The sequence below is a fragment of the Gobius niger genome, assembly GCF_951799975.1.
Source record: "Gobius niger genome assembly, chromosome: 13".
In the NCBI taxonomy this organism is placed as follows: domain Eukaryota; kingdom Metazoa; phylum Chordata; class Actinopteri; order Gobiiformes; family Gobiidae; genus Gobius; species Gobius niger.
The window spans coordinates 3,902,545-3,925,913 of NC_136864.1; the positions used below are offsets into that span (position 1 = coordinate 3,902,545).

Below are 23,369 nucleotides of genomic sequence, written 5' to 3' on the forward strand. Positions count from 1 at the left end.
GAGCGTGGTCAAATGTGTAAATGGCCCAGAGCGGGACCGGCTTTGATCCAGACTGAGTTCTGAGTCCGGAGCTGCGAAACCAATCGATTCACTCAACCACACACACAACAGCCCACAGATATGTTTGAGGAGTAAAGAGGGGGCAGACGGAGAGAGATGAGAGGGGGCAGAAGGAGAGAGATGGAGAGAAGAGGCAGAGGAAGTTAGTCACTCCAGATCCTGAAGGAAATCAAATATCCTGTCCATCCATGCTTCCTCCTGCCGCTCCGTGATTGGTCCATTTGAGTGAAAGTGGGTGGGGCCTGGGTTTCACACAGGCAGCAGCGCGAGCTCGGTTCAGTGTGAGACGCGAGCGCAGCATCATCAGCATCATCATAAGCTCCATCACCCTCATCATCATCACCATCAGGAGGGACCAGTGAGCGTGAGGTCAGACCGGCTCCAGAGGCGCACTGTCCCGCAGACCCGCAGAGACTGAGCCGGTGCTTTGTTTGACCCGGAGCCCGTTCGCTCTGACGCGCGTGTTTCTGAGGAACTTTCTGCGGAGCTTTGTTTTCCGCTGGAGCCTGTGGATTTAAGTTCAGACTCTCAGGACACTGTACCTGCTCTCCCCGGGAGCCTGAGCCCGTGTCCCGCTGTCACTGATGGAGTGAGCCCGGTGTCACGGGACCATGGCCTCAGTTGTGTTGTTGCTCTTGTTGGTGACGCCGCTGTGTGATGCGCTCCTGTCCGGACACATCCCGGAGAACTCCCCGCGCGGCACAGCGGTGCGTGGACTGTTGCTCCCCCCGTGCGCAGGAGCGGACCCCGGGGTGTCTCTGAGCGGGGACCACGCCACGGACTTCCGCCTGGTTCCGCGTGCGCACCGGCTGGGACTGGTGTCCACGCGGCCGCTGGACCGAGAGTTTATCGCCATGTACCAAGTGCGCGTGCACCTGCCTGCGCGCTGTAAGAGCCGGCGCGTGCACGTCCAGGTGGAGGTGACTGATGTCAACGACAACACTCCGCACTTCACTTCAGGGAACCGCACCGTGGACGTGCACGCGCTGACCCCGCGAGGAGCGGAGATCGTGCGCTTTGACGCAAGGGACGCAGACGCGGAGCGGAACGGCTGCGTAAAGTTCTACCTCTTTCCCGCGGTGCGGCAGCTGCACGTGCTGCCTCTGACCGGACAGGTGCTGCTCGTGGACTCTCTGCTCGGGCTCGAGCGGCTGACCGCGCGCGTGTTCGTAAAGGACGACGGAGACGCGCCGCGCGTGGGAGAGCCCGTGTTCCTTCACGTAAACGTGCTCTCTGGGCCGGTGCTCACGCGCCCAAGGCGCGCTCTTCAGGAGGAGCTGACATACACCGTGAACGTGCCCGAGCGCGTGCGTGTGGGGCAGCTGCTGTTCACGCTCCCGGCGCCGCGCTTTGAGCAGCGCCGCCTCGAGCTGCTTTCCAACGCCGCTCCGGTCACTTTGGAGCGCGAGACCGGCAGGATCTACCTCGCACGTGCTTTCAGCAGAGATGAGGAGGTCACCGTGCGCGTGCACAACCTCAGAGGTCAGACACTCCTCACACACGCCCCCTCCCTCACGCACATATGTAGTTCAGACACTGGAGAAAACAAACTTCATTCTGCTCCATCTCTGGGTCTGATCCAGTCTGTGAGTCTGAGTCCGGTCTGAGTCTGGTCTGAGTCTGGTCTGAGTCCGGTCTGAGTCCGGTCTGAGTCTGGTCTGAGTCCGGTCTGAGTCCGGTCTGAGTCCAGTCTGAGTCCGGTCTGTGAGTGAAACTGTTTGTTATGCTCTGAAGTTCAGGGTCTGAACATGCTCCACACATACAGGGAAAGTGCCCAAACATGACCAGACAGAACTTTTCCCAGTATTATTATGTCAGCCCTGTTCTTTTATGAAGTTCTGACATTTGTTCATTCAGGCGCAACAGATTCCGCTCTCTTAAACTTTGTTTCAGTCAAAGCGTTGCAGCCTGTCTTCAGTCCTGTTTAGTCCTGGTTTAGCCCCGAGCCCTGACTTTGTCCTGACCTTGTCCCGCTTTGGACCGGACTCACATCTGGCCTCGAGCTGAATCTGATCGACCTATAATCAATTTCCTGTCGCTATGGAAGCAGAGCCATTAACCAACCCCAAACACTAACCGGGACTGAAGCAGCCGTAGAAGTATATATTTGGCCTTGTCCCAGATGCCCTCCCATCCTTAAGAGACAGGTGACAGACACAGGAGGAGGCCGAGGCCAGCGCCCCCTGTAGGATGAACGCTGTATAAACCTGCCTCCTTTGGGACTTTAGTTAATTTGCGCTAACAGGATTGTCCACACTCTATGGGATTAAATTCAACTTTTAACGAACGTCACTCAAGTCTTTGTTTTAAACGCTGAACTGTTTAACCTTCACTTCACAAATCCTTGGAGCTTATGTCCTGTGAAGTTATCGCTCGCTTGACTGAAGGCTGGCGGTTAGATTCTCTCTCCGTATGTCCTTGGGTTTCTCTGATGTTTAAAATCATGTGACTTTACTGTGAACGGCCTCTCCTCAGACCGGGCTCGTAGCTTTGCCGGGAGCGGGACACCCCCAGCTCGTCTCCATGGCGATGCTGTTGCTGGGCTTTGACGATGGACGGTCAAACATGAGGTTTAAGTCCGTGAGGTCCTCTTCCAAATGCTTTGTTTTTCGAAACGCCACTGTGGAGAAATAAGGCTTCTTTAAAGGAATAGGCCACCGTTTTTACATACTGAGATATGTTCTTACCTAACCTTAGACAAGTTAATATATCCCCGTCTGGTCTTTGTCCGTGCGCTCTGTCAGGCAAACGGAGCACATACGCAGCCTCTCCCACATGTCATATAGCTCCAAAAAAGCTCACAATAGAAGCTACCAAGCTCTTCCACGTGTTCCCTATTTAAATAAAGTTACGTGAAGTGTTTTCATGCAAAGTATATTTACACAGAAATGTAACATGTCGATTTTATAAGCAAATAAAAAGGGGGACTATATTGTGAGGCGTAATGATACGAGAAGCAAAACGTCCGCGCAGTAACTCCTAAAGACTTCCCCGCTCACTTCCGTCAATAACCATTAGGAGTTACTGCGCGGACGTTGTGCTCCTCGTATCATTACGCCTCACAATATAGTTCCCCTTTTTATCTGCTTATAAAATCGACATGCTACATTTCTGTGTAAATATACTTCGCATGAAAACACTTCCCGTAACTTTATTTAAATAGGGAACACGTGGAAGAGCTTGGTAGCTTCTATCGTGAGCTTTTTTGGAGCTATATGACATGTGGGAGAGGCTGCGTATGTGCTCCGTTTGCGTGACAGAGCGCACGGACAAAGACCAGACGGGGATATATTAACTCGTCTAAGGTTAGGTAAGAACATATCTCAGAATGTAAAAACGGTGGCCTATTCCTTTAAATGGGCGCAGAAAAAAAGGGAATCACGCCTCCTGTAGGTATAGACTGTTGTTGTGTCTTTGGGCAAGGCACTTGGCTCACTGCCTGTGTGAATGTAATGTGAGTGAGGGGTCGGTGGTGGTGCAGATCGGCAGCCTCTCGTCCATCAGCGAATGTTCTCAACTTACAGTACTGCTTTTCATTAGGCACTCGAAGAGCTTTACAGCAGGAGCCACTCAACCGTTTCATACATTTTTTAATTTAGTCGGGACAGTGCATGTTAATGAACATACATGGGATTCACGCTGAAGTGCATGAGCTAATTTTTCATCCAATGTCCCACACTCGCACTCTCTCTTAAACACGCTGGACTCACCGCTGTCTTGCTCGCCTTCAAACAGAAAAAACAGAACAAAAAAAGCAACAAAAAACAGTAATAAAATATATAACGAGGAGGAGAGAGTTTAGTTTGTCTTGTATACCGTTGTTTACAGAATGTACATGATATATACAACATAAATGGCCTTAACATCCGCTGCATAATCAACGCCAATCCACTTTCCATTTCCTTTATAAACCATTTTTTGTCAAACTCATGGCCCGTGTTCCTTATTTAGTGAGTTAAATTCTCATTCAGTTTTACTTCTTGTAAAATATTAATCCATTTTTACTTTTTTTCCATTCCTTTGTTATGATCTTTAGAGCTGTGATTCTAAGAATGTGAAAGATATATTTTTCATCTGAGTTTATATTAATTGGGGTTTTTCCTAATATGATATTTTCTTATTTTAAGTCAAGTTTCTTTCCCAGTATCGCTTCAACAATTTGAAATACTTCTTTCCAGTAAGGTTGTATTATTTTGCAAGTATAGAAAATGTGTGTGTAGTTTGCATTTTCCTCTCCACAATTCCTCCAACATTTACAATTTGCCCCTTTATATTTTATAAGACGATATGGATTTTTGGTCTGATGCCGATATCAACCTGAAAAGACTCACAGAAACAGAATGACGGTGTGAGTGTTTTATTACCGAACATGAATCATTATTGGGGCTCAGACCCCGGTGGAACGAACCATATGGAGTGCATGGCTTTGACGAGTGATAGCCATGATCTTCCCCGGAGCCTGGACCCTGGTGGTGGTGGAAGAGACCTGGGTTGGCCACTTGATGAGCGGAGCCGAGGAGGAGACAGGCGGAGAAAGGGGTGGAGGAGGGTCGTAGCACGGCTGGCAAACGGCTGAGTGATTGACCAGGGAGCTGAAAAAGGGGATCCTGAGCGATGAGCGGCTGGTGAGGGGATGAGCAGCTGCGGTGATTGGCTGTTGTGAAGGTGCGGCTTGAGCGGGGTCCGCGATTGGATGATTGGAGTGCGCTGCTGGTGATGAGGTGATGAATGAATGCAGCTGGTTGGTCTTCCAGGTTGAATTTGCACATAAGCTTCATTTGAAGGAGGTTAGCCGATATCTAATATATAAGCCGATATTTTAAGTAATTTAATGTGATGTCATTTATTCTTTTCAATCTCTAATAGCCTATAGTTGAACATTTATTATTATAGTAAAGGTTTTAATCAAAGAAATAGAGGTTGACGTCATTATGCACCACTTTGGCCAAATAAAAAAAAAAAAGTCTCGTCCATAATTCTGTGTATGAAGATTCAATACGTGACAGCAGGGGGATGAGGGACATAGGGCGGATTTATTCAGGACATTCATGTTAGGTACTTCAGAAGGAGCTTGTTTTAAAGACAAAAATTCCCAAACAAAAAGTCTCTATCTCTTATGGTTCCGAAATGATACGCAAAAGTCTACAACATAAAATATATAAAATAGGTACAACCTGTAGCCGTTTTTCACCGCTGTGTTTCTCCGCTCCCCTGAGGCGGAGGACGTTGGGGGAGGGCACTTTTTAAAGGGGCTAGATGCAACTCACTACTGCCACCTCAGGTCTTAAGCGTAACTGCACCTCCTATATTAAGCTCGTGCAGGATGGCAATTCGGACCCGAAGTGACATTAGGACATGGCTGGAACATGTCGGGGGAGGAAAATACATAATTGTAACATTTTTTAAACTCCGTATAGTCCCTTTAAAGCTCTGACTGACGGGAAGTTTCTATCACTTTTGGTTCTGGAGGTGTCGGCCTTTTTATCGGCGGATATTAGCCGATAGCTGATATTGAAAATACCCAAAAAATCCTAATTACATAAACCTCTCACTCTCATTCATACACCAATGCACTGGAGGCAAGATGAAGTGTCTTGCAGAAGTGCGCACCTGCAGGAGCTGGAAGTCGAACCTCTGACCTTTTGATCGTGAGACAAGCCACTTTACCATCTGTGCCCCTGTCACACGATGATAATGAAATTGCAAATGTAGGCTACCATCCATCCATCCATCCATCCATCCATCCATCCACTTCCACTTTTCCATTCCCGAGTTGTGGGGGCAGCTGTTGGAGCTGCCCAAATCACACTGCACCAGCCCCTTATGGCTCCTCCTGCAGGTGGTGGGTCCACAGAAGGACGGCCTCATGGTTCTGACCGGGCCTGTTGGTCTCTCATAAGGGGCTTCTGAACCCCTCTTTGTCTGACCCGTCACCTCGGACCTGTTGGGACCCATGGGAGACCCTACCAGGGGCACGAAGCCCCTAGGATCATTCGGGTGCTCAAACCCCTCCACCACGCTAAGGTGGCGGTTCCAGGAGGGGGTATAGGCTACCGAAAGAGAAAATAAAGTAACTTATTATTTGCACTTGACATCGCCGTGTTTGACGGGCACTTTTTCATTTGGGCCCTCAGAGACAAAAAGTTTGGGCACCCCTGATCTAAATTGTCCCAAATGTTCACAATTATCATTTAATCTGAGCATAAAAAGCACAGTTACAACAAGACATTATGTACAGATTCTATTTGCATTAATTGGGACAATTTGGTATTCAAAATGGCCACAACAAAGGTCACATGACTGACAAGCATGTATAAATAGGATTAATTTAGGGTTTTTTGGGTGCGATCCTTGGCCGGGGCCTTTCTGAGTGGAGTTTGCATGTTCTCCCCCATGTCTGCGTAGGTTTCTACTACGGCTTCCCCTACCACTAAAAACATGTACAATAGGCCAGGATGAATGAGAGGCAGAAAGTGACCCGAGGTTGCAGCGACTCAAACCCTCTTTGAACCTTCAGTTTAGACTCCGCTCCATCACTCGAATGTCTGTTTAGTTTTTTGACCGTTGAGCTGCTCTCGACTTCAGCCTCATAAAACCTGCGATGTTCCGCACTTTAAGTAAAAGCGGCACAGACAGACGTGCTAATGTGTTCCCAGACAGTTCTCTCGGACCTGTCTGAGGGCAAATGCTGTTGAGGTCAGTGCCGTCCCGGAGGGAGTGTCCTACATGACTCCACATCACAGCCACGTCTGATCTGCAGCCAGGAACATCTCATTAACCAGACCTGAGGATGCAGGCTCCCTACCAAGTTCATCACCCAATTAATAAGGGGAAGAAAATTAAAGCACAAGCAAAACCTTCAGACACACTGCGGAACATTCCTGCGGCGTTTTATCCACAAACTGGTTCTTTTACGAAACAGCTACTTTATTTTATTTAGGTTCAGAGGAGACGCTGCATCTAAACTCAACTTAAATGTTCACATAAGCCAGTCCGATCCCCTAAGGTCTAAACTTTCACTTGGAAACAAATGACAGCCTAATTTTCATTTTAATTATTGCAATGAGTGACATTTCTCCACAGATTACACCAGAAATGATCCAGTCTTGACTAAACATGACGATATTTTGAAGGTTTCTGCAGAGGGACTTTTCAATATCGAATTCATAGCTTGATTTATTAAGTTCTGATCAGCTCTGTTAGGACAGGACAGATGGATTCTCAGGGGGGAGCAGGTTGTTAGAGACGCTCTACTTCATACCCACAGGTGAGAGTAGCTGTGATTAGAGGGGAGGGGCCGGGCCGAGCTCTACTCCTCCTTGTGGTCTTTATCTGGGCTGCGGGCTGATCTGAACCTTAGTTCGCTGAAGACCTCAACTACAGAGTACAGAAGATGACTCAAGTACCTTCATTCAAGACACACTTATTGTGTAACATTTCACCCAATAAATAAACTAAAATTCAAGTTTTCATTTGCATACAGATATTTTTATTTATGAGAATGCCCTAAATGACCAAACAAACATGTGTTTGATGTGAGTGTAACTTAGGGCTGGGCAATTTTGGATGTTGTGCCTGTTGTGCGGACTGACTTGGGAAAGACTGATATCAATGATTCGGCTCCATTTACATGGAACCTCCTGCTGAAGGACTTCAAAATCACGGACCATATTTCTTTGAATAGTTTCAAGTCTCTTGTGATGTCAGTCCAGTCCAGATCATCTGTGTGTGAATGTTTTAACTAATGCTGTGTATGTTTTTAAATGTTTGGAAACCAAGTGTTGCTGCCCATCTTGGCCAGGGGGACTCAATGGGACTAACCTCGTTAAATAAAGGCTAAATAAAAAAAAAAAAATCCAAATCTAAAAGCTTCAACAAAAAAGCATCAAAATAGCGATGAAAACGAGAATGAAAATGCAACATTACGCTGTTTCTCTCCTTTTAGATTTGGGTAAAGCCGAACAGAAAATGCTCTCGGTTCAGGTGTGGGGTTTGAGGGTACATTTTTCCTCACATCTATGGCAGTGATCTAAAAGTGTTCCCCCTGCAGTGTCTCCTTGACTCGATGATCACACATCTGCTCGTGACGGGAGCGTTTGCTGGTTTGTCTGGGTGTTTTGTCTCTTTGGGATGTTTCCTCCCGTTCGCGCCGCGCTCTCGCTCCGTGTGAGACGTCCCTTATCCCAACACTTCCCTCAAAGCTCTGGTTCCGAGGTTCAGTTAAATCTGTAATCTGTGAAGTGTCGGCTTAAAGTCTTCTCCTGGAGCGAGGGAGAGGATCAACTCTGTCACTATCTGAGAACCAGGGAGGGAGAAGGGAGGGACGAGTCTGCCGGAGCACAGAGGCAAATCCTCCTTTCAAACTCCGGCAAATATCTGAGAAAAGCACATCCCGCTGTATCGATACCAGGTAAAGAGTATCCATACCAACCAATCAATCAAATACTTTAAAGGGATATTTCAGGATTTTTGACATAGAGCCTCATTTGCTAATTACCCAGATGTTGTGGATTTCTGGAGCTTTTTTTATTTTTTTTTATTCATGCAGTCCTTATATTTGAAGAGTTTAGTGGTGCTAGGCTAGTGCTAGGCTAGTGCATGTCTATGGTAACTAGTAGCCTGCATTAAAAACAGTCCGACCCAGGCACAGTGCACCTGAGGCAAATCACTAATAACACAAGACTAACCATAGAAATGTCTTTGTCGACTCAATCATTTTTGAAAAATAGCCATTATGCATTTAAAATAACTTATATTTGAGCAGCATCAGCTTCCTGATTGTAGCTACGCAGCGGCGGAGTGATCTGCTCGGTTGCCGGATCTACAGTAGTTTGTTTACCTGCGGCCGCATTACTACACAAAGAAGCTTTCTACAAATCAGATATGGCAACGTTTGGAGGATGATTTTAAAGAGGTTTTTAATGCAGGCTACTAGTTACCATGGACATGCACTAGCCTAGCACTAGCCTAGCACCACTAAACTCTTCAAATATAAGGACTGCATGAATAAAAAAAAAATGAGGCCGTATGTCAAACATCAAATATCCCTTTAATGATACTTGGTTTACGATGCCAATACCTATACTGAAATATTTGTCATATAGAACTATAAAACAGAACAATTATGTTAATTTATGCCATATAAGATCATCAATTTGAGCTGAAACAACCAAGTAACTTCCTTTAATGCTGTCCCTGAACCCACAAGCAGCAAAACTTGGTCTCAGGATAGAATGAGAGAATATTTTTTCCGTACCTGCTTTCGATACCACAGTAGTACTTTTTTTGCAATACCATATTGATATCTTTAAAGGCCAAGTTTTGCTGCCTGTGGGTTCAGGGACAGCATTAAAGGAAGTTACTTGAGTTGAAACACTCAAATAAAAATCACAAGTTTGAAATTCCATTCCAAATCGAAAAGAAATGGTCTTTTATGGAACAAATTAATGCCATTGTTCTGTTTTCTGGTTGCAGATGAACAATATTTCAGTATAGGTACTGAAAAAAGCAATGTTCAGGTATCAGTATTGTAAACCAAGTATTGTTAAAGTACCAGTATTGAAAAAACATAACGGTAACCAGCCCTAGAATGGAGTTGGGGGCAGCAGCTCGCTCTTCCTGGTACCTGACCTCCATCTGAAAACAGCAGAGAAAGGAATGAGCAGAAAAGCTTTAAACTCATCCTAAAAGAAGCCAGTGTCTGCATTTGGTTCCGTGTTGCAGCCACATGATTCTGGTCCAGGCTGTTGGTCCTGATCTGGTCTAATCCTCCTGACACTGGCCCCGGGCTGCAGCCCCCCCCCCCCCCTCTACATGTGCACACGCTGATGTGGTGCGTGAATAGGTGGGACCTGCCTGTACGCTTTGGGCCGCGGGCCTTTTGCGCTGTCCCGGTTTGTCTCACCTCGTCTCGTCTCGTAGTAGATTTGGTGACACTGTGCCATTTTCACGCAGAGGTGTTGTTCCCTTCCAGACGGAGAAACTTCTCTGACAGTGCGCCACAATTGTAACAGTAGGTGGAAAGAAACATGACGACAGTTTAGTGGACCGTTATTTGGCGTTCAGGACAGAGCTTCCTTATCCCCTTGAATACGGCGTAATAGGAGGCTCTTCTTCTTGTTATTGTATTATATATATATATGGTTTTACTCACCGTTGCTGAATCTGGGGAAGCAGTTGGCGTGTTTTGGGACTGCACCAGGTTGGAACACAAAGAACACAAGGCAGCGCAATCAATGTCAACCAGGAAATGACTGTCAGCGGTGTCAATGGCCGCTGGCTGCTCTGCTTTTTGGCAACAACGCTAGGGGCCGCCATTTGTCCGCCATTGCTGTAGTACCTCCATATCACCGCTAGTCCCATTGAAATGCATTGGACTTTAGACACGTGACAAACAACTCTAAAGCCTAGTCCCTAATTTTCTTAAACTTACAGCTAGATATTCCTCCTGTGATAACGCTGGGTTAGTTAGAAATCTCGTACTAATGAGGGTCGGACTGTTAGCATTGGAGCTGCGCGAGCTACACGTCACGCAAGGGCTGAGTCTACAGTGAAGATCCCGCCCTTATGCCCTTTTTAGGAACATGCTTCATCAGAGCTGGGGAGGAGGAGTCTGTAAATCAGCCATGATTTCCCCCTCGAGCGTGGTCAATTTGGCAAACGGGGAGGAGTGAGGAGTAGATTGTAGGCCTTAAAAGTCATTAAAATGGATTTTACTGTATGATGATGGTCTACAACATGCTCATCTGCAGTTTTGGCTGAAATTGACAACATTTTCTACCAAAAAAGTTTCCTGTTTTGTCCAATTCTTTTTCCTCCATTTGTAAATCTTAAGAAATGTGCTGTGTTTGTTCTTTTTTGTTGCATTTGTGGCATTAAAATATAGTATTTGGCCATTCAAACGTATTAAATTCAACTTCTGCCTGTATAAACCCTGAATAAGTCCTTGTGTACAAGAGAGAGGATGGTCCCCACAAAGTCCAGCTTATCTTGTGCCATGGCCCCGAAACTCTCCGTGACGTCCAAAGAAACATTTTCCTCGTGAAGATATTGTAATAATGTAACATCATGAACACATTTGATAAACATGGTTTAGGTGAGAGCAGGGCCTGGGCTTTTCCTGGGGATAAAACTAGTTTTGGTGCAAACAGAGATTGTCAGTTTCAAAGGATTTTACAACTTAACCCAAACCCAGAGCCGACACATACACCACCCATTCAACAAAGGCGTTACCAACTTTTTTTTGTGTGTGGCAATCGTATCTCCGATGTAATAATGCGCCCCAGTTAGCTCGTACCTCGTCTGGTCTCACCTCGTCTGGTCGACTCTTGTCACTGCTCTGCCTGTGCGACCGAGCGGTTTGTGACAGCACTGCTCCATATTGAGACGACAGCTCCAGTCAGACCATTCCACCTAAAACCAGGACGAACCATCGACATCTCGCTTTGACCCACACGGGGAACATTCAGAGGCTGCGTCTGAATGTTTCCACCTCGAAAAAGTCGCTACGCGGGTTCAGATCGACCATAATGCTCTGGAAGAGTCGGAGGAGATTATGAATAAACCACTTAAATACAAACCGTGAAAAGTTGCTAACGTTAGCTGCTTATCTTTAGCTTGTGCTGCTAAATGACGATAGCGCCGCTCTCAGGCAAAGCCGTTTCATTAACGCCACCATCCAGGTCAAATGTAAATGGTTAGCTCAGTGATGAAAGACAAAGTTGTCATCAATATCCCCAGTTTCTGAAATTAAAAGAAGAACCACCATTGACCACCCTTCATTCACTCACACACATCCTTCATCCTGGCGTATTGTACATGTTTTTAGTGGTAGGGGAAACCGGAGTACCTGGAGGAAACCTACACAGACACTGGGGGGAACATGCAAACTCCACACAGAAAGGCCCCGTCCAGGTGAGAATCAAACCCTGGACCTTCTAGCTGTGAAGCGAGAGCACTAACCACTGCGCCACCGGGCCACCCATGACGAGCACCCACAAACTGACGAGGGACAAAGGCGCCACATTCCAGGAAAACGAGCGTCCCAGTTCACACGAAAACATTTTTAGCGTAACATTGGAGCCTATGTTTCCTGGTACTCATGTTCCCCCGTCAATCGAAGTGGGGGAACATAAATGTATTAAGATGAGGCTCTAGCCCACTGTCCTGAAGGTTAGTGGCTATGGCAGGGTCAATGACTTGTGATTGGTTGATGTACCAACTCACCTACGAAAAAGAAATCGCACCCGGAGAACATAGGTATGCACCCCCATAACATTATCCCTGTTAGCTTATCTCCAATTTCTTTGTAGCTGCTTTCCTGGCTTTGTATTAACTTCAGTATTTTGTGCTGCAGCTGGTGTGTGTATCTAGACCAGGGGTGTCCAAACTTTTTTCACTGAGGACCACATACAGAAAATTATACAAAGAACTGCCAGTCAAGGTCAGATATATAACGCCACTCCTTTTGTATTAAATTTAACAAATAAATCAAATGTTAACTATGCTCAGTGTTTCCTACAGATTTCAAGGGGACTGTGGTGGGAGAAAAATTAGATGCGTCTTCTTGCATTCTGGTGCATTTTAAGCATTAAATAATAACTATTTTTGGCTATGAAAAGAATCATGTTTGGTTAATATACACAGGGTACAGCTTTTTGTTATAGTACAGACTAACGTATTAGTGGGAAACCCTGATGCTTTTTAATTGAACATGCTTCATCAGAGCTTTCTATTCATGGATTTTCATTTATTTCATATATATTCAAGTAAAGCAAAAAAAAAGAAAAGTTTTTTTTCAATGATATTTCTAGAATTTGACGCGGGCCAATTAAAAGTGGGCCGTGGGGCTCAGTTGGCCTGCGGGCTGTAGTTTGGACACCTCTGATCTAGACCCCTGATCTAGACCGCACTACAGGACACTTTACAATGAAAGAACTACATCCTGAACCATGTGGAGGGTTGAATCTGCTGTCTGAAAAACATGAGATTTTCACCTCTACCTGAGTGAACATATGGTTCTAATCCAGAAAGAGTCAGATTTACTCTGGAGATGGAGTTTGTTTGAACAGCTTTTGTGTCATTGTTGTTTGACTCTGATACTGGGGAATGAGGAATCAACATATTTATCAGAATCGGTTTTGTTGCCATTGAACAGGTTCATAAAGCTAGGACTGATGAAATGACAGTGGATGGTGAACAGGTGCATTGAGTGTCAGCAGCAGATCTGAGTGTGGACAAACCACACAATGCAAAGGAGTAATAATGTTCATGAGTCGGATACAGTTACTAGTGCTTTTATGTTAAATATCCTTATTTACACTTTAAATCAAAATCCCAAACTGGGTCTAAACCAGGACCATATGTTGCTGATGTGTGCGCTGGTGTTTACGGAGATCAGGTTTCAAAATGTCCGCCGTTGTTTTGTTGTTTCACTGCTGTGTGCGGGGCCAGACCGGAGCCTGGACTTAAAACAGAGAGAAGAACAAACAAACATCCAGCTCTTCACCGCTGACACCGGTCCAAAGTCATCTGAGACCTCACGTCTTCATGGTTCTACGTCTGCTGATAATTTGGCTTTAATAGAACCTTGATAAAGTGGATTGAAGGGTGAGTGACCAGGCGGGAGACGATGCTCAGCTCGCTCAGCACTGTGACCGCATTCATTCATCTGGATTTAAAGGCACTGTACTAAATTATGAACCTTTTTAGTCAAAATATGATGAAATAGGTCAAACCGTTTTCGTCACATATTGACCATTTAGGCTGAACATACAGAACATCAACAAACTTCACACATCAGGCTGACAAATTACTACTTTTACAACAACTTTTATGGGGCAAGAAGAATCCTTTAAGCTGTGACAAAGTGGGTTTATCCCATTATTTATTTTGCTTCGTTGCCCGATTCATTCATTTGTTTAAGTTAGTGATTACTCAGTATACAAACTTACCTGCACCACATGGTTGGAACAAAGGGAAGGCGTGGTCTTTGTCGGCCATTTTGAAATCTCAGGCTGAACCATGTGGCAGGGGGGAAACTATAGTTCAAACTTTGCTTTGAGTTTCCTTTTGTATGTGATTTTTGGTTTGTATCTTTGTCGTTATTGATTTAATTTGAACACTTATCATTTGTGGACTAAACTACTTGTTTTAGGTCAAATATAAAAACTTACCAGCTAAACTTATTGTTTGAACTTACCCATCACTTTAATGGTACTCATGGGAGTGAGGTCCTTTCCCATTGGCAGAGGTATGAACGATGACCGCTGTAGTCACTGAGGGGGCCATTTTGTTCCTTCCTTTTGTGTGGAGAAATAAATGTCTGGTAAGAACTATGCTTGTCAAGTCTGCGCTGCCCATTTTGACTCCCCTGTGGCCAGTAGTGATGGCGAGATGAAGCCCCGTGAAGCATTGAAGCCTCACAGCCAATTGCATCACACATGGTTCAAAGCATCAAGGTGCTTCATTTGCTCCACTACGCCATCATGTGGACAAGAAATGTCCAATACCCCTACATGTTCTGCGATCTCTGATACTGACGCTTACAGAGGGCTGTTACTGATCGTAGGTAATGATTTTAACATTTAAACACCGAGGTTGATGGGCCGTGGTTTGAGCTCAGGCTTGTTCTTTGCATGTTCTCAGTGTTTGTCTTGTGTATTTCCTCATGGAGACGATACATTTTCTACTACTACTGCTACTACTACAAGGCAAAAGAAAGTTTTTTTTTTGTGAATCACCCTAATCATCCTCTTGGTACTTTGACTGACCTCAGAAGCTCCTCCAGTGCGAGTGGGGGTGTCCCGGTGCAGTCTTGAATTCTTTCATCCGTCTTTCTTTGATGAACTGTCTTATACCTTTACTAAAACTGTGCAACCTAGAACTATAAAACAGAGCAATAATGTGAATTTATTCCGTTTGTATTATTTATTTGAGGTCAAACAACCAAGTAACTTCCTGTAAAGCTGCCCTCGGTCTCTTAAGATATACATTTTTCCGGTACCTGCTTTTGATACTTTGATTTTTCAATTCCAGTAGTACCTACACTTTTTTTAAAATCTTGAAATCATGGACCCGCACTTTGAGACCCCAGAGGCAGAGGTGACAGTGAATATTCAGCACCTCATTTGTGTGACATTAACCTCATTATGTTAAACTTGCCCCTTAAACATCTGTGTACATTACACTACATTATAGACACGGTTTAATATTCATGTTCTGAACTGTCAGCCCACGGTTTAGCTCGAGAGTCTAAGACAAGCACTGGGTTTGTCTTAAACCTTCTTCTCTCTGACAAAGCTGTGTCGGGTCAGGGAGGCTGCAGTCTAACGCCGGCTCGCTTTCTTGTAAACTGTGGCTCACATTGATTACAGTTTTGTGTATGGTTTGTGAGCCCCTGACCATGACTACACAGGGTTACAAAAGAGAAACACTAGTAAACAGGACGTTTTTGGGCCAGTTAATCCAGTCCGTGCTTCTCCTTTCGGCTGCAGCTTCAGAAATCCACATGATCCTAATACAGCGAGAGTTTCCCTCTTCCTTTATTATCCTCCGTGATCCTCTAACAGCTCCATGTGTGTCTGTTTTGCTGTATTGTTGCCATGAGTGAAGTTTGGAGCTGATTTTATTCTGGCTGGCACCTGACTTCCCGTTTGGTTCGTGGGATTCCCTGGTCTTGATCAGAGAATGCTGCGTCAGCGTAAGGCAGTACGGCCTCGGTAACTATAGCTGAGAGTTAATATGGTCCATTAACAGGCTGCACTGTAACCGTTCAGGAGTTAGTCTGAGCCTGGGGTAATGAGGGCCTTTACCAGTACTCCTGGAGTAGTGCTACGCTAGGGCAGGTTTTCTTGGTTCACCTGGTTGACTCACTAATCCTCCAGATTCCACCTCCCCCAGTTCGCTCCACCCCACACTCTGCAGTTTTCTTTTTTAGTTATTGCGAACGGTTCCACATCCTCCTCTCGCTCCGACGGCCTCCGTGGTCTGCTCCGTTCGTCTCCGGCAAAAATACGGATAAAGCCTTTTTTCAGCTCCGTCAGCTGCCAGGGCTCAACAGGGAGACGCTGCGGCTCTGCTCCAAGTGAGACTTAGTGATTCTTAGATAATCTGTGATTGAACTCCTCATCTATTTACCAAACTCAATTCACCCAAAACAGTAGGGCTAGGTATCGACAACAACTTCACGATACGAGCGATCGCTGTTATTGTTTACTTCCGCAATTTTCCCCGGACGTTTTGGTGAATGGTTGGCAACGCCCTGTTCATGGACATTGTTTTTTAGCCGATCATAGGATAGGATTATATATATACATAGGATTCTTATCATTTGTTTAAATCGTAAAATGCTTAACATGGCCCCCGGATGTGATGACATCGCGATCGCTCGTATACGATACGATTCACTTGAATCACGAGCGTCGAATTTGAAGACATGGCACATTTAAAGGAATAGGCCACCGTTTTTACATACTGAGATATGCTCTTACCTCACTTTAGCCGAGTTAATATATCCCCGTCTGGTCTTTGTCCGTGCGCTCTGTCAGGCAAACGGAGCACATACGCAGCCTCTCCCACATGTCATATAGCTCCAAAAAAGCTCACGATAGAAGCTACCAAGCTCTTCCACGTGTTCCCTATTTAAATAAAGTTACGTGAAGTGTTTTCATGCGAAGTATATTTACACAGAAATGTAACATGTCGATTTTATAAGCAAATAAAAAGGGGGACTATATTGTGAGGCGTAATGATACGAGGAGCAAAACATCCGCGTAGTAACTCCTAAAGACTTCCCCCGCTCACTTCCGTCAATAACCTTTAGGAGTTACTGCGCGGACGTTTTACTCCTCGTATCATTACGCCTCACAATATAGTCCCCCTTTTTATTTGCTTATAAAATCGACATGTTACATTTCTGTGTAAATATACTTCGCATGAAAACACTTCACGTAACTTTATTTAAATAGGGAACACGTGGAAGAGCTTGGTAGCTTCTATCGTGAGCTTTTTCGGAGCTATGTGACATGTGGGAGAGGCTGCGTATGTGCTCCGTTTGCCTGGCAGAGCGCGCGGACAAAGACCAGACGGGGATATATTAACTCGGCTAAAGTGAGGTAAGAGCATATCTCAGTATGTAAAAACGGTGGCCTATTCCTTTAAGAGCCTGCGCCCCTCCGTTAACCACCACAAGATCTGGCCCTTAATGTTGCACAGGATGGAGGTTTTGTCATTCGGAATAAGCTCAGCTTACTATTTCAGCCTTTTGCTGTGCACAGTGTGATTCGTTCTGAATAAATATCATGTTTGGACAAACATATTTGTGTTTCACGATACAGGTGCCTCGATACGATACATGAAGAGCTGCTGGTCGGCAATCGGTTAATCTGCCCATTTATTTATTTTTTTCGATTCATTGCTTGGCTGTGAATGGTTTATGAAAATGATACTTTTTCATTTTTTTTTATCACAAATCTAAAGCGGTGCTGCTTGAGGACGTGTTGATGGAGTAAAATTAAAGCTAGTGTTTTTCGAGGCTCATTTTGTTTCTGATTGGATGAAACACAGACAGATATTAAGGAAATGTTCAATGTACAAAACACTACGTACCTTGACTTTAAAACTTGAAAAAGTAGGTTTTTGCTTGATTTGAGTCTGTATTTACTAGAAACGATTCATCGATCACTAGAATAGTTTCAGCTATTTCAATAATCGAACCTAGATACATGTATTGTATAACATTATTATTATTATTATTATACGATAAATCGAGCACATCCATTTCAGTTTTGTCCTATGAATTTATTGTTGGTTCCAGTTTTACATGAACATTTTTACCAGTGCGGTGCTTAAAACAGGCCTCTTTGAAACTGTCTCGGTGCTGTGCGTATATCAAATATCAAGTCTAAAGAGTTCCTGTAGTGTCCCATTTTTAATTGGGGGGAAGTAAGAGGGAAAGAACAAATCCTCAGACATCATTATTTTAAACAATTTGCTGGCGTTATTGTCCCTGGAGATTCCCCTGCCTTTAAATGTGGCTCATTACAGAAAAAAACACGGAGCGAGTTCACTGTGTGTAATGTAAATGAGGCTCTGAGCCGACGGCTAATGCGTCCCCGTTAAACACCGACATCAGACGAGCGAGTGATCAGGAAGTGTCACCGCGGCGGAGACGTTCTGTCGCGCTAACGAGGGCTCGGACCAAACCACTCGCTTAAACCGCCGCAACTCAGGAAACTCGGCTTTCAAACGCGCTCTTTACTGTCGCTGATCCTGGAGATCACTTTAGGGTCGACCCGGGTTAGTCCGGGAGGAGTCCTGCTTTAGTCCGAGCAGACCAAATATTTACTCTGATTACTCTACTAGTGGCCCAAATCAATACTTGACTTGAAACACAATCTACATATATTTTAGGTCGACATGAAGCTTTTGTAACTTTAAAACTCACTCACAGTGGCACAACTATTTGTTCTACTTAAAGTGATAGTCTGTAAGTTTGCAAAGTGAGTAGAGAGAGAGTGAAATGTGCAAGTGAACAATCAAGTTCCTCCCTCTTTAACCAGAAAGCCCTTCTCGATCTGCAAAATGAGGAGAGCAGGAACAGAACTTTCAAAAGTAAAGCTCCTCCCCCTCCCTTCTGATTGGACCTGACAGGCTGGTTTACAGGAAAAGCTTGTCTCATTGGTTGAAGCGGGAGGATGCTAGACTCTGATTAGTGGGAGAGATCCGGGAGGGAGGGACTTACCAAAAAAATAAATATAATAATATAATATTTTTTTATAAAATTTGTGAAACATTTAGACTTCCAGACTATCACTTTAAGTAAGAGTAAAGATTGTTGTGATACAGTGAGTAATTATGATTTGTAATATGTCAACCTTAAAACTCCAAACACAAGGATTGAAATACTTATATTGGAGCACAAAGTACTGCGATCCAAATCTCATTCGATATTTTGCCCCAGCCCTAAAATATGCTTCATTATAATATCACTCAAGTAGAAGTAAAACATACTGGATGATATAACTGCTCTAATAAGTACAGTTTCTTCAAAAAGTACTTGTATACACTGGGAAAAGAATAATCATATTAAGCAAGAAATGACATATAGTACAGTGGTCCCTTTTATCGCTGGGGTTACCTCAAAGTAGTCAGCTTTATTTTAGTATTATATATGTACTGCATTAAAGGAACAGGCCAGCGTTTTTCCATACTGAGATATGTTCTTACCTGACCTTAGACGAGTTGATCCGAACCTGTCTGGTCTTGTGCATGACTGTGATAGAGTGTGGCGGCTTCCAACTTCACCCCGTTTGGAGCTATAGGAATATACTGGGAGAGGCTAAATGCTAACAACATCTTTGGTCTTTGTGCATGACTGAGTGCACACACAAAGACCAGACAGGTACACATCAACTCGTCTAAGCTCAGGTAAGAACATATCTCAGTATGGAAAAACCTGTTCCTTTAATTCAGATTATTTTGTATCATTTTGATTCAAAGTGGGATTTCTGCTTGTTCATTTGGCATTTGTATCTTACCTTGAGTTCAACCTAACTCAAATTCAATATAAAGCACCTTAATTCAAGCGATTTTACATCATTTATCTAATCTAGTATGGTCAATTTTCGAGTGTACTTGAGGAAATGTATTTCAGTACTACCCACCTCTGGTCCTGACGGAGACAGGGAAGAGGAGAGAGAAAAAGAGAGAGGCTGTGGGAAAGAGAAAGAAGGAGAGAAAAGTGATTGAAGCTAATGCTGTTATCAAAGACTGCACTAATTACATTCAACACTCAATTAGCTCAAGTGCTAATCCTGTTAGCGCGAGGACACCAGGACCAGAACTCAACCAGAAATGTTGTTATTTCAGATTTCAAACCAGCAGTGACATGAGTTCAGGAGAGGCTTCACGAGTCATCATGAAAAATACAATAAAAATCTGAATTAGAAAATACAATAGTTACTTTTCTGACGGTGAAAGGGATTCCCTACGATTTGAATCAGTTTCGTGGCTATCAGGTATGGCGTAATGAGGGCCAACATTAGTAACATTTAACATTTTCTCCAGGTATTACTCAGGTGAAGCTTCCTGAATAAAGGATAAAGTCACAAAAACGCTACTAAAACATGACAAAAGAGCAACAAAAACACTAATCTGAGGATATTCCAGATCATCATTAAACACGGAGAGGATACGATTAATCCTAATTTGAAAATTAAACTCATCCAGTCATTGTGGATTTGTGACAGATTAATGTGACTTTCCCAGGCCCCAACTGTCATCCCTGAATCCATAATAAACAAAGTAACATTTGATAGAGACTGGTTCAAAAACATTCACAGGTTTATATGTTTTATACAGTTTTCATAATACTAAAAGAAGAGCTTCAGAAGTTCACATTTTGGCGACTTCTGCTAAGTTGAAGAAGTTCCCAGTATGGCCTGCAGCGTCTGAAAATGCAGATGATGTGGGATGTGCGTTTGTTCAGCGGCCGCGCGTTAATCCTGCTCCTCTAGCCCCGGGGCCCGGACTGTCTGCTGGGGCCCGACCCGGTCCTCCTCAGCATCGCAGGCGAACGCGGATACTCACCAAACCATCTGACCCGGAGAACATTACACCAATTTACAAAACAAACTAATCTGAGCGCCATCTGACCCGTAACGCCGAACTGTGATCGCCACGTGAAGCCTTTAATCCCGGTATAATCTAATAATCTAATCCAGCCCGCCTGTGTGAACACGGAGCCGACCTGGACACTGGTAATCCCGCTCGCTGCACAGGCCGCCATTTTGGGTCAGAGCGTCTCAGTTTCACTTTCAGGGCTTTTACAAACGGCGAAAAAGCCTCATTAAAACACAGATATTCATATGCTGATTAAGAAATATATATGTGTGTATTTTCTGTATCTACTCATGTTCCATATCTTCTGAAGTTGCCTGTTCGGGCGTCCACTCCTGCTTTTTGTCTCTGATCAAACGCAGGATCGTCAGCTGATCAAATCTCGAATGGTTCCAATCACAGACCACGTTGTCCCGACAGGAATCGAAGTAAAACATTTCCTTTAATCTACTGAAGAAGAATGTACCTCTGTAGATGCGCAGAGAGTAGAGCGGGCCGCCTTGTGATCGGAGGATCGGTGGTTCGAATGTGTACTTGGGCAAGACACTTCACCCACCTTGCCTGCAGCGTCTGCGTGCACTGGTGTGTGAATGAGAGTGTGAATGGGTGACTGGTTCCTTGATGTAAAGTGCTTTGAGTGCACAGAGAAAAACAACATACACTGTAAAACTATAACTTTTAACGTTTTCTGCAAAGGGGTTATTGCACATGTTACTTTACAGTTTACTTCACTGTATTGTCAGGTTTTTCCCCAGGCTATTACTGAATATAAGTTAACTGCAGGAAATAACTTTTTTTTGCAATGCATTATGTTAGGATAAGCTTTAATCTATTAACATTACTCAATTATATTTTTACCCCAAACTGCGCATCAGAATAAGCCCTTTCTACTTAAATGTACATGGCACGACCATTGTTATTTTCACAATAGTTTTTCCCCACTGTGCATGGTGTCCATTTGCTGAGTCCCAGACTGGTTCAGGGCGGGTCCTCAGGGAGCTGCTCTCGATCCTGGTCAGATCCATGAAGCGGATTAAAGAACAGACAGATTCACGACGAGCCCCTCTGCCCTCCCCGTCTGCTGTTCAACACCGTCCTGTGTGCTGTGTGTTTAACACTTTCACTCCAAAATCCATCCTCATTGTTCTGTCACCATCATGTTAGAAAAAGCCGATGTCATGTCCAATGATCACTATAATGATATTCAAGCAAACCCTGTAGTTTAATCACTTATTTGAGCTGGGACGATAGTAACTTTCTTATAGTTTTCAGGACCCAAATATTTTTTATATTGCGCTGGTTGTGATATCTTCATTCAAGAAGTTGATCATATAATAGACATGCTACACAGTATTTCACTTTCCACTGTGCAGCACTTACCTCCTGATGAATGAAGAGACACTGCAGCGGCAGTGCAGGTACGAAGCCTCTCATATCCTTTGCTTCAATATTCCTCGTGCAAAGCTCCAAAACAGAAGCTGCGTCTCACAAACAGGACTCATCGCATTCTTTCATGCTGATGGGACGTTTGTTTCTCTCTCTCCACACTAAAGCGAGACACAGCGAGTGAAAACAGAGTGCATGGTCAGTTTTGAGATTGTGGCTAGTTTTCCACCTTAAAGGGACTATAAGGAGTTTAAAAATGTTCAAATTAAGTATTTTCCTCCCCCTACATGTTCCAGCCATGTCATAATGTGTAGAATGAGCTCAGACCTGTTCACCACAACTGCCTCTAAAATCCTGTACGGTCACTCAAAAATGTGTCACTTCAGCCCGAATTGCCGTCATGCACGAGCTTAATATAGAAGGTGCAGTTACACAAGTGGCCTGAGGTGGCAGTAGTGAGTATAAAATGGCGAACTTGCTTCCAGCCCCTTTAACATTTGGGTTAATGTAAAAATAAAAATAATAGGCATAAGTCTCCATTTACAATGTTTATTTTATGAGATTTAGTCACTTCAACATGGTCACGTTCTGCTGTGCCGATCCATGCACAGATGCTGACATGTTTGGTATCCATGTGATGCACAGAATCCCCCTGATGGGACTCTGTCGGGGGGATTCTGAATATATTTTTTTCCTTTGTGGAAGATGCCAGACGCAAAAGTCAGTGGAAATATAGACGGACAATGGGATGCAAACTGGGTCCACAGACACTTCTCTCATCAAGTGTGAAAGCATCCTAAGTCCGAGCTTATGGGCTGCGTCCGAAACCATCAAATTATAGCCTCCACTGTATGTCCTAACCCGAGCTCCTGATCCTTAACCTGTGATGGGTCAACCGTTAGATCTCTATAGTTAGTGAGCTTTTGCTTCAGCAGAATTTGCCCAATTCGACCGTCCTTACCCAGGGGGAGGGGAAGTGACATCACCAACAGCTGCTGTTCTTCTTCTTTAAGGTTATTGGCAGACGGCAGGCAAACAAAAGCACATGTCGCCCCCTACTGTATTGCATATGCAACAACATAGTGTCCAAATGAAGATATTTAAAGCAGTACTAAGTAACTCTTCCCCCTAGAGGCCATAAGTGCAACTGCAGGTGTAGTAGTAAGTTACGATTTTTTAACTTATTAATTGTCTTGGAGAGTATCAGGAAAGGTGAAGGGAGAGAGGGTTATTGTGCATCCAATTATACAATGGAAATATTTTTTTTCACACAAACTTGACTGTAAATACTGTTTAAAGTGACG

At 44.3% G+C, this 23,369-nt stretch overlaps 1 protein-coding gene across 4 annotated transcripts in view; it reads left to right on the forward strand.

Moving 5' to 3' along the window:
• Window positions 1–355: 355 nt before the first annotated feature.
• LOC306972930 (neural-cadherin) overlaps window positions 356–23,369 on the forward strand; it is a 123,167-nt gene continuing 100,153 nt past the window's right edge. For all 4 annotated transcript variants that reach the window (XM_079569638.1, XM_079569637.1, XM_079569639.1 and 1 more), the window contains exon 1: window positions 356–1,542. In XM_079569638.1, the coding sequence (XP_079425764.1) occupies window positions 672–1,542 (871 nt within the window). In that variant the 5' untranslated portion in view covers window positions 356–671. The remainder of the gene's footprint in view (window positions 1,543–23,369) is intronic.